Source organism: Acanthopagrus latus, chromosome 16 (assembly GCF_904848185.1).
Source record: "Acanthopagrus latus isolate v.2019 chromosome 16, fAcaLat1.1, whole genome shotgun sequence".
NCBI classification, from domain to species: Eukaryota; Metazoa; Chordata; class Actinopteri; order Spariformes; family Sparidae; genus Acanthopagrus; species Acanthopagrus latus.
The window spans coordinates 18,404,867-18,417,801 of record NC_051054.1 but is presented as its reverse complement, the minus strand read 5'-3'; the positions used below and the strand labels follow the sequence as shown (position 1 = coordinate 18,417,801).

The 12,935-nt window shown below is 38.1% G+C and overlaps 1 protein-coding gene across 1 annotated transcript in view; it reads left to right on the top strand.

The window, feature by feature from the left end:
* The window catches only part of sntg2 (syntrophin, gamma 2), a 68,648-nt gene continuing 55,713 nt past the window's right edge, over positions 1–12,935 (top strand). Inside the window, exon 1 of the mRNA XM_037072671.1 lies at positions 1–923. Coding sequence (XP_036928566.1) covers positions 855–923 — 69 coding nt within the window. The 5' untranslated portion in view covers positions 1–854. The remainder of the gene's footprint in view (positions 924–12,935) is intronic.

Below are 12,935 nucleotides of genomic sequence, written 5' to 3'. Positions count from 1 at the left end.
GGTAGATGTGATTTCCTGGAGGCCTGTTCTGGTGCATTTTTGGGATGGCCAGCTGGAGAAGGGCAATTCCTAAATGTGTTCAGATTAGCCCTTTGTATAATTATTCATTCATTCCTTTATGTCACTTGTTTGATTTACTTAATATGTAAAAAAAAAGGCCTGATTCTGAGTCTGAAGGTTGTAGAAGTCAGATCCCTCAAGCCAGCTGTGATGAGTCAGCAGACTGTCTCCTCCTCCAGTAGAAAGCATCCCAGCCTCCTTCCATGTCCCCGGGAATTCATTCGTGCCAACGGCCATGAAGATGTAAACATGGCTTGGGGGAGGATTTCAAGCCTCACCTGGGCACAGAGTGGAACGACTGAGCTCTAGTTGTTGGCTCTGAACCCAAGACTAATTGATCTGGTTGCAACTACGCCACTACACCTCTACAGTGCCACTTGGAGCGCTAATAAAAGCTACATAAAATACAACCGTGATTTCTTCTGATTCACCGCCATTATGCTACCAGCATTTGAATACCAGTGAACGGGTTAATGTCCTGTGGTCTGACGCAGGAATAGTTAATAGGAGGACAGGCAGCAGGTGGAGAGACATGCAGACTGATGAGCAGCCACAGTGTGACAGTCAGCTCTGAGCCGGGGAGAAACAAGCAGCGACTGCCGCTAATCTGTCCCCGCTGCAGGCAAACTTATTCCCATCACAGGACAGAGACGGCTTTCTGAAGGCATGGTTTCTCCGTCTGGCGGTGCCGCTGAACGGGACGCCGGCGAATAACATTCGCAGCCAGTTGCTGGGTAAATGACTTTAGAAACTCTCGTCGAAGTCAGAGGACAGAGAAAGCGGCTCCATGGGAAATGAATGTGACCGGGAAACAGAAACCCGAGCAGATCGAGCGACCCACCAGCCTCTCGGTTCCATCTTCGGCAAGTACACCTTTTGGAATTCACGTTAATTTGACGGAACACAGTCCACAGATCGGCTCGCTGCGTCCCCGTGAGATGTGCTCTGTGTGGGAGCAGTTAAAAATGGCACACAAGCCGTCTTAGTCTTTGATGTGCAGAGGGGACTCCAGACTACCTTTCAAAAACCGTCTGTTTACTATTCCCTTCCATATCAATACTTGTGAATACTAACAAGGCATTACACGAGTCATCTTTCCCAAATAATTTGAAGTAAATGCATATTTCGGCATATATTTAGCGAAGTGTGGCGCTCGCATTTGAACAAACCTACAACTTTTATGAAGAGCGTTTTGTCTTTTGCTAGCAGTCCTCCAGATGAATGTAACGTGACTGCGCAGGGTGGCAGCGATGCATGTGCGCGTTGCTACAAGTTTAGACTAAATGTCGATACCATTAAATGTAATACGGCAGTATGTCATTTTATAATGCCTCGTCGAACAGGAGTCCATGCTGGTTTCCTAAATCTGCTTTGCCATGCTGTGCAAGACGTGAAACTGGACCGATAATCAAGCAGCTACACGTTAAACCGATGGATATGTGACTGCGGGCTGATGGAACGTTTCTACCGTTCGATGAAACGGCGCGGGTTTTTTTTTTTTAATCCTTTTTTGCCTGTCTTATATCAGCTGTGGTTTCACTGGTTACAGCAGTTAAAATACAGACACACAGACACTAACTTTATATTTTGTCAGGCATCTTAGATGTCAATTTACCCAGTATTGCCAAACCATATGTCAACTGAGATCTTGTGATATTTCTCATTGTATGTGTGACTGAACTGTATTTGAAATGAGGCTAATTTCAAGTGTTTCCCCTCTGGCTGTAGAGTTGGAGCGTGCTGCTGAATTATTATGTACCGGTATATTATTACAAATATCTTTTTCTTCACAGGCGAAGACATTTTGTGCACTGATTTCATTTGACGGTTTTTGAAGGGGTTCACATTTAATTGGGTATTGTGCTTGGGCTACTTTTAAACAGGGAAACAATTGATTTTGATTCTTTTTAAAAGCCTTTCATATTGTTTGTGTAGGCTGCTATTAGAACATCTCAGCATGTGTGACATATAATACCTAGAATCAAACTAAGCTACATCTAATCAGAAAGGGACACATTTCAGTTGACAACACCTTCATCAGCCAGTCTTTATATTTCCATGGACATCTTGCACTCCTATTTTCATGTAATGTTTTTTTTTTAATACTGTTTGGCTGCTTCTGTTGAAACATTCTGAATATCCTCTTTGGCTGAATATGAACCGTTATTTTCTGCATAGTACTCAGCTGTCGCCCTGTTATTGCCTGGACACGTTTGCACCTTTTTAATATCTTCTGTCCCAGAGTCCTGCTTTGTGGGCAGATCCCATTCATGAGGCATTTGCTTTTCGAACTTGATACCAGCAACCTGAGCCTCAAGGGACTTGGTCTGCAGCTTAAATTTGCTTGGAGTGTGTTCAGTTTTCACACATATTCCACTGTGTATTCACCCACTGACTCATGGCTAAAATTATACAGTAAGCAGAGTTTTCCCGTGGCAAGAGGTATTTTTTTCTTCCAAAAACACCGTAATCTCTGTATGGCTTTCACTCCATCATGTTTATTTTCGATCTGGTGTGAAGTTCAGGGTGTTAAGCATGGACTTGATTGTGCTTTGACAGTAAGTAAGCTCAGGATCTAGCAGGTCCTTTTAACAGAAAGGCTTCAATTATCTAGCCTTCAGGGTTGAATTAATGTTATACGGTGTTAAAAATAATCATTTTTTGACATCTTTGCACTGCTTGGGACATTCCAGATACATCTATACCTCAGGTCATGACACAATTTATTGCAGAGATCCTGCTTGTATTGTTCTTACATACAGTATTTATTTATTTATTTTTACAAATGGCATTCAGTCAGATACATCAAGCATAAAATTAGTTCCTCAAAAATCTCAAATTTGGTGTTTGTAAAGATGCAAATATGCAGATACACAGAGACTAGTTCAGTTATTGGTGAGTGCTGAAGAATTACACAGAAGGCAGCAGTTCAAACAGAGGCACCATGGTGTCCATGGTATGTGCATCATAGACTCCGAATCTCTAGATAAAGTGAAGCAGCTGCCTGGCTTGACACGCGCATGAGCAGCCTCCTGCATCCATTGTGGCCTGTCTAATCTGTTAACATGGACGCCGAAATGAAAAGCTAGAGGTAATGACTGCGGTCAAGTCCGCCTCCACTCCGAAAACCACCAGTCAAACTAGCCCCCAGGTATTTTGTGGTGCCTGTATGCAGTCCAAGAACAGAATTCAAAATTTAAGTACAAACCTGTGAGCACAATTTGCAAGTTCACGTGAATTCATTCAGGCAGTCAGTCTGTAAATTGATTTATGAGTTAGCTGAACGATTTGATCATTGATCAATTGAGCATTCAAGGAAATAAATAATTGATTATTTACTTTTTATTTACTAATTAATTTTACCATCCTAATTCTGATCACATTGAAGCCTTAGAAGATGGAGGCCATGACATTTCATCTGTGTGAATAATTAGTCCAACCACAATATTTGGAGCTTCTGATGAGGAATTTCAAAATAAAAGCCCACCTAATAGTCACATATTTTCAATATTTCCCTCAAACTCAGATTTACATTAAGAGGAAACTCCCTGTTTCCACAGACTAACCCAGTTTAAAAGAAAAAGACATGAAGGCAAAATGCAATGCTTGTCAAAAGTTCATTAGCTGCAAGTCAGCATGTCAAATCCGACTTAACATTTAAGGCAGCATGGCATCGATGTCAATGAGTGTACCATGTTTGATGTCTTATAGCCTCGATCCTGAATGTGTCAACCTCAGTCACTGCCGGCACATTATAAGCATCTACATACATGTTTAACATATCTCATGCCTCTGTTTTCGTGTACTGACTTTATTTGGTTGGAGTTAAGTGTTGTGTTCTGCCACTGAATACACTTCAGCTCCAGTATTTTAAGTCTAGGTTTTCTTTTGTAATACTGCTTGTCTACCACAAGGCTTTACTGCTGCTGCCCAGTGATACCCAACCCTAGTTACGATAAACATTAACTAAAGCTAGCTTTACACCACTGCTGATTAAATTCATTAGACGTCAGCTAAACTATTAAAATTAAAAGTGTTTGGAGCTATTGGCTACACTACACTATGTGCATTTACTTGTGCTCGAGTCCAAAAGTCTGAAACCACTGGTCAAAGTGCTTCTATTTTGCATTTATTTCAAACTACTTCTTATTATTTCTCCTTGGTCAGGACAGATTCTATGCAGAGAATCCAGAGTAGGTCAGACACCCTCAGACTTGATTTTTTCTACCAATATGTTTCAACAGTGGTTTAAAACACTATGGTATCATTCTTTCTCCTGGTCGTCTCCTCACATAGACCCTTCTGTTTCTGCCATTAATTCCTCGCTTGGATTCATGGACTTAAATTAAACAGGATTTTTTCCCCTGTCATTTGCTACTTCCAATTTATCTGTGATGAAGATGATTTTGTATCTCTCAGAGAACCGAGCTGGATGGATTGACCTTCTGATGGTGTGGTCGCTTTTGGTCTTCTTGTCATGCTTTGGATACAACCAATCCAGTTTCTTCAAAGCAATTTAGAGTAACATGCACTGACCCCAAAGAAACCATTTGTTCAGCCTTGACTTGGTGTTGAGGGAGGCCCTGTTTGCTTAGAATAACAGTTTGACTTCTGACATTTACACACATTCTCTGAATCCACCAAAGTTATTTTTATATATTACAGATTTTCGAAGGTATAAGTAGAAACCTTTAATCTTTAATGTAACATTATCTCAAAGACTTTCTTCAGATTTAATGTATCTGGGCATCAAGCTTACCGCAGGCCTTAAAAATATGATGACAGAAAACCTCCTCCCCCTTTACAAAACTGGTCTAAATTAGGGTTAACTCTGTTGGGTAAAATTAACATCCTTAAAATGATAACTATTCCACAGATCAACTATATTACATACATATTGCCTCTGGATTTCCCTCCCCTATTAGTAAAAAGGTTCAATAAGGCTGTAGATACTTTTCTATGTGCAGGCAAAAGGTCACTTTTTAACAGAACAAAGGTATACGCTGCTAAGGAGGATGGAGGTCTGAGTCTACTGAAAGTGGACTGGTACCACTACACCTTTTCCTTTAGTCAGCTGTCTAAAATAATTTTTTTTAGAAGATATAGCTCCAGGATGGATCCCTATTGAGGAGGAACTTACTGAACCTTTCCTAATACCGGCTTTCATATCACAGGGGGAGAAATCCCATTTAAGAACCCATTGCTAGAGTTTGCAAGGGAAACTTGGAAGGTATCACACCAGGTTGCAGGGCTGAAGCCCTCTTCTAATAAGAGGGCACATCTTTTGCATAATAGGCTACTGAAGGTGGGTAAAAAAACAACTATCTATTGGAAGTCATGTGTGAAGGCAGGAATTGTCTTTATTAAGGATGTTTTTGAGGGTAATGTTTTTATGTTTTTTGAACAGATATTGGCCAAGCACAAAATTCCAAAAAAAGGACTTAAGGAATTATCTTCAATTAATAAACTGTAACTGTACAAAGAGGAAATGTCCATGAATATCTCAAACAGCGATACATGAACTATTTCAAGGTAGACAGTTGGTTAAGGGCGGTGCATCTAGATTTTACAGTCTTATGAGATGATCTCACCCACCAAAACTTGATGGTCTCAGGAGAGCTTGGGAGGAGGATATTGAAGGGGGAATAGCTATGGAGACATGAGAGGAAATTGTTGGGTCCTGGTATAAGACATCAAGGGAAATCCAGATAAGGTTAATTACATATAAGGTTATTAATAGGACCTATTGGACTCCCTGTAAGATGGCATGATTGAAAATATGGGACTCGGATATGCTGGAGATGTGACAGGAGCAGAGGCACACTCATGTGTATATACTATATGAATGCCAGATGACATGGAACTTAGGGGAAAATGTAATAACATTTCCAAGTAATGTGCTCAGGACAGAGTTACCACAGAGCCCTGCACTCTGCATATTAACGAGGGCATCTATCAGCTCAACAGACCCTATGGTGCAGATTGGCCCTTTCCACAGGTAGCAGGATTGTACTAAGACACTAGGAAACAAAAAAAAAAAAAAACATTATCCCATTTAATGAATGGTGAACAGAGATGACCAAGATAGCCAATTATGAACAGTTGATTTTTAAAGTGAACAACAAATAGGATGTGTTTTGGAAAAACTCGGGGCCCTACATGAACACAGTGCTGAGTGAATAACTAGGATGAAGGGGACACAATAATAATACTGTATGAGTGATGACTAATTTTTCCACCCTGAGACCAAGGTAACAATATTGAAACTAAAACATTGATTAACAAATGTTTTTTATTGAGTTTTTACATTACACAAATTGAAAATAAACAAACAAGCTAAGGACAGGTAAGGTACAGGTTCAGTATCAGCATGTTACAAAAGGAATTAGACATACAATGAAAGTACAATTTCAATGTCAAGTGAAATGTTACATTCAAGGCAAGAACATTTCAAAAGTAGAGAATTTATCCTTACTGATAAATATGAGTTTTTCAAGGGCAAGTGAGTCTGACAGTCAGGCAGCCACACCTGTACACTTGGTTTGGTAATCGATCTCCAAGTTTTAGCTACGATGTGTTTGGCTTGTGATTACTAACAGTACTGATTAATTTTACTAAACAGTCATTTTTCCTCATTCTTATTTAGTTGACAGTTTTCAGGAAAGATTCCGAAAAAAAAAAAATGCTTAGGGCATATTAAAGATTTCACACCTGTGACATGATAAAGAATATCCAGAACCTCCATCCAGAAAGTCTGAATAAATAGGCAGTTCCATAGGGAATGAAGAGAGTACCTTTTGTCCCACATTTAACACACAACTCTTTGATAGTGGGGTCAAAATGTATTCAAAATTGGTGTTATGTATGCTCTTATTAACGCCATAAATTTGATTAATTTAAAATGTGTTTATGGATTGTGTTTGGGCATTAAGGCAGATCTTCTGCCATTCTTCAACTGAGATATCACTGTTTAAGTCCTCACTCAATGCCACTTTTTTTATTTTCTGAGGAGATTTGGGAACCGTCCACAAGTCTTTGGTAAAAGCATGAAATCAGGCTCTTCTTAGAGTGGTGGTTTATTGTTATTTCTTCCAAAGAGATGAGAGAAGGTATGGATGCAGATTTCTGTGTCTTAAATGTTAAACCTTCTATCTGTAGATATTTAAAGAAAAGTTTGGTCTGGAAAGCCCATATCGCTCTTACCAGGTGTGAAGTAACTATTTCGCCAGATCAGAGAAAAATGGTGATAATGATGGAGTTTCAACTCTGTTTATGTACCTCATACCACACCTGTATTGTGTGTGTGTGTGTGTATATATAAAGGATTATGTGTTTTTAAAGTTCTTTCAGTTTAGCTGAGTACAAATATATAAATTGAGAGGCAGACACATTATATCTTTTAGTGCTTAATGGTGTTCCTAGTGCGAACCAGCAGGAGGCAGTAGAAAGTTGGGCCGCCCAATAATACCATTGAAGGATTGGAAGCCTCAGACCTCCTCTTTTCATAGCGGAGATGAAGCAAATATAAACGAAGCCTAGCCCTTCTATTGTTCCAGATACATTTACAAAACATACTTTTCATAGTTGAGGTTAACAGATTAACCCTGCTGAAGCTTTATTAGTGGATATCATATGATATCATATGGTACCTTGCTTTTTTTTTTTTTTTTTTAAGTTTCTTTGTGCCTCATTGCTATTATTTGTATCCATTTCCAATTCAAGCTCCTTTATATCATTTTCAAGCTCTAGCAACTGTAAACATTGTTTATTTGATTTATCTATATTGTAGCCTACCATTTGGCTATGAATGCTTCCCATCTTGCTGATGCAGACCTTTCAATGGAGTTGAGCAGGAAGCAGTCATCTATATTGGAACCAACATATTCCAGAAGTACTTGAGCAAGATTAAAGCATGGTCAGATATTAGGATGCTCGTATAGATACAGTCTCAAACTTAAGAAACAGTTGTACTGGAAATAAGAAAATAATCTATACAACTGTAGGTATTGTGACTAGTAGAATGGCACGAGTTTTCTCTCTTTATGAGGTCCAAATAACTTTTAAGTTTAAGTCAAGCATAAACTGATGTATAATCTCCCTGCTTCTTGAATCAAAAATATCTGAACCAGCATTTTTTTCAAATGATAAGCTAAAGTTAAGGCAATATTGTTTCTCTTTGTCTAAACGGAGGTGCAGATATGGGTCCAGAAGGTCAGAGCTCTAAATCCTGCTGCTCAGGTAGACACCATAACCAGAAGTCAGAACTAAAATATTTACAGTGATGGATTAATTCCTCAGATACAGCCTTACAGTCTTGCACTGACTGCTGTTGATATCGACTTGTTCAACATAACCTTTACAGAAGGAGCAAGCAGCAAGGGCATGCCAAATTTCAGATCCTTACAAATAGGATTAAATAGAGGGTGATGCGTTATGGTTATCAGACAGTCATACCCCAGCCTGTCCCTCTTTAAAGGCATAAAAAGATAAGTGACATCCATGTCATATAAAATATGACAAACCCCTGTGGTCACATGCCTGAGGGCTTCTCTCGGCAGAAGCATAATTAGACCCCAGTGGAGTGTGATAGTTGATGGTTTTGTATTCAGTAAGTCAATAATATTTAACAAAAACACTCCTGTTGGAGCATGAACATGTATTCCCCTCAACTTTTCATTATTCGCAGAGCTGCTCAGATAATTGGAAAATTCACTAAGCAGTCACACGTTTGCATTGTAAAACTGAAATTCATTTCCTTAAAAAGGGTTATATTTAGTGTATTTCATTGCCTGAACAATGTTAAATTGATCTCCTATCATTGGTATCATGCTTTTCAAATGAATAGTGTAATTTAATGACCGTAGAGGAAAAATGCATATATAGCACATGTTGTTTGACTGCTCCAAGCAGTTCCCCCATATGTTGTATTAAATGTGAAGCAACAATGTATAGAATGTTTAGATAGATAGATAGATAGATAGATAGATAGATAGATAGATAGATAGATAGATAGATAGATATTATTTCTGATCAGAAGGCTCCTCAGTTTTACTTAAATCTCATGATGGCATATGAACTAATGGGAAGAAGCCCATGAGAAGTGGGCCAAAGGGCAGACCCCGGTGTTATATCATAAATTAGTCTTTTTTTAAAGCTCATAATGAGTCCCTGTTGGAATTGCAAAGATACATATATAATACGGTATTATGCACAGTCATATTCCATTATTCAACTAACTACAAAACCAGGCAGTAATTAATGTCTTAATTAGGTGGCGTTTTTAATTTTTAAAATGTCAAGAGAATTTGTAGTGTCATTAATCCCGATGATGATCAAAACAAGACGCTCTGTCAGTTTAGAGGCTTTCTTGAAATGTTGCCTTAGCAAATAAAAGGAAATGTATTCCTGGTGTGATTAATACCCACAGCGTGTCATTAGCACTTTTATTTAGATTCAAGGCATGAAACTTATGCATTTCAGTGTCCCCATTTCATTTCCAAGTGAGATTTAAAGAGTCTACCTTGTCACTTTCCAGCTGATAGTGTTGGTGACCACCACTCAACACTTCAGACAACGGCACTAAAAGAAAAAAGATGCTCAAAGCACTAGTTGTTGTTGTTGTTGTTTTTTTCTCTAAGTTAAATTTGTCCTTGAAGTGGGAATGAAAGACTTCTGGAAATATTAACAGTCCCAGATTAGTTCCTTTTTTAAAAAAAGCAAAAAAAAAACCCCCAAAAAACAACATTCACCCAAAATAAAAAGGTGCCTAATAGTGCCACCATAACACAGAATTCATAGTTTATCTAAAAAGCAATTTTTAAGACAATGGACAGACTAGTTAATTAAATCTCTGACACTTACAAAACCACATGTGATATTCTCTTACATGTTGGACGTTGTCCTTGGGAAACTATATCACACAGTCAGCTGTGCTGCTGTTTGAGCAGGAGAGCTCTGTGAGACAAGCTTATTCAAACAGTGCATATACAATAGAGGGGAAATACATCAAGTGGCTTTGATTCCCCACGAGGACTCTGAATGGAAGATTGAACATGGATGATTGCAGAGGATATAACACCACATTTCTGTGAGCTCTGTGCATTTGAGATAGCTCAATCCATTCCTAGATTTTGTAGACCTTCCAGGATATTGACGTACAGCGTGGTGCTGAATACAGGGGATTTACTGATGCATAGGGAAAGTATCTACTTAACGCATATAAAGTGGTTTACCTACACAGGTATTTATCCAGGATATGTGACATTGAAACATCAAACAACAGATTTTTCCATGGAGAACTGAACATCGACTTCAGCTACTTGCTGTCCTGCAAATCACTTATTTACACTTTGTATCTTTCTGTTCAGGCAAATATGTATCGCTCAATTGTTAATGAGCATGTAAAACAGCCTTCCCTCAGCAACTGCAATAATAACATTTATCACCTTATTATTATAGATGAAAAGCTTGATGGTGACTCATGTCTGCACTCTTATTATTAAGCTAGTAGCTGGTTGCCTAAGATTAGCAAAAAGAAAAAATATGGGGGCCAACAGTTAGCTGAATATGACTGCCAGAACCTGTAAAAATGTTTTTAATAAATTACCTGATATATGTGGTTAGTTTAATCCATACAAAAAACATTTTGGTAACTGGCTAAGTGCTAGTCCTGCACATAACCTCCAGAAAACAACACCATGTTTTAATCTTGAGTTCAAACAAGAAATGAAATGTTAAAAAGTGAGTTATGAGGTGCTGGTATGAAGATTTTAATGCACTAAATTGACTTCCATTGTATGCGAGAGCAAATTGTCATCTTGTTTGAGCATTGGTTTAACTTTAAGTTGCAGCTTCAACCAATTGTGTGTGTGTGTGTGTGTGTGCATGTTTTGTTTGACCCCTCTAATAAAGCACTGTTAGGGGATAGACATTGCCCTGCATTCTAATTTGTTAATGTGCACTGATTGTTCTTCCATTATGAGTTGAGAAAATTGTTCCACTTTATAAGCTAAATACACAATTTAAAAGCCATTTTTTTTGATTAGTTAGAAAATGCATCGTCTGCACAAAGCTGAAAACAGGCGATTTTTCTGAGCTAATGAAGTTGGATTTTTTTAGAACTGATACTCAGTTCTCACAGGACAGCAACGCTACAGTCATGTGATGATCTTATTGAATATGATGCACTGTTATAGATTAAGCAACTCAGTATATAAAGTAGTTAAAATGAGCTCAACCTTAAACATCTACACCAGTGAAATATATCATACACATTATGGCAGGAGTAATAATAATCTAAAAATCTCAGATATGGTTTTATAGAGATAAAAGCATAATGTTAAGCAGTTTTCACAATATGAAGAGTATGTAAAACAGATTTCTTGTGAAATGATTAAAGCAAGTTCATTGTAAGCACTGACGTCTGTTTACTGTTTATAGCCCAGAAGCTGCTGTAGGTTTTCCCAGCATCTCTAAATCATGAGCCCTAGCTGTTTTAAAAAATACCTTAAACGCTTGTGGAGACATGCTGCTGCAGTGATGAATCTTATCCATCCATTGTAAATTAGATGACTGGTGACTTTTCCTTATACAACTTCATACAATTACGACTTCATAATAATCACTACAGAGACATTTATACTGTATTCTGCAGAAACGGAATGTGAAGATGGTTTTTCACTTTTAGTTTTGCCTCTTTCTGCTACCAGTCTTATATAAGAGTGTGTCCTAATGGAAAGAAGTGAAAATAGCCCCACTTTAAGTGGTAATTAACAGCGTGGTAAAGCCATGATGGGTGAAATCACCAAAGTTGTCTCATTTAAAATTATGGATTATGCTCATCAGTAAAGCTGTATCTCTGAGCTATTTTTAATGGATCTTGGAAAATCCAATTAATATTGTTTCACCTTCTTTAACTTTAAGCTGCCAGGCAACTTTTACATGTTGATATTTGCAAAATGCAATATATATCCTTGCACTTTTGCTTGGAAACCAGACTTGTTTGCATATTAACTATTGCAGATAAATGAGAGTATTACTGATATCACTGTATTTGTGACAGTTGTTCTAAATACAACAAAATACTTTTAAACTTTTCCTCCAAGTTGTAGTTTTCTGCTTGGATTCTACGTCTGTGACAGCTCATCCATTTCATATCTGAAAGAAACATGTTATACTGCTGCTGAGGCGCCATGTTTCCAAATATCTGTCTTTTTAGGCTCATAATTAGACCACCAATAATCAGAATCAGAATTAGAAATACTTAATTGATCACTGAGGGGAAATTGCTTGCATTACAGCTGTTCCCAGTATATATAAATGCAATTAACTTCCACTAACTATATTATCAATATGCACAATTATTCCCTGAGCTTAAGCTGTTCAAGGTCTTTTTCGGTATTCACTCATGAAGTGGCCATTAGTTAGATTTTTCGGTCCAGCCAATATTTCATGCTCATTAACAAACTCTGGGCTCAAAAGATAGAGGTTTCAGTGTGTAGTTGGGCCTGTAGCAGAGAGACAAAATGAAGAGTGATGTCTGGCTGTGGCCAAGAGATAATTCCAGTGATCTAAATGTATGAATCATGGCTGAAATCTCATGAAAACCATGATGGCTGGTTTGTAAACATTAAGCGGAACTGATGGAACTAAAGTCTGATTCTCTAAAGACAACTCTAATTGAATAAAGCAGAAGGAGTTTTTTTCTTTTTGCTGCATCCTGGTTCTGCAGGTTTGGATGACTGTTCCAGATGTTGTGTGATTGATCTGGGAGGAAAAAATGTGTGAGAATAGTGTGTGCAAGTGCGCTCTGGCTGTTGGCTATGTTTGTGTATCAGTACTGTGCTTCTTTGTGTGTGTTACTCGAAAGTTGTGGT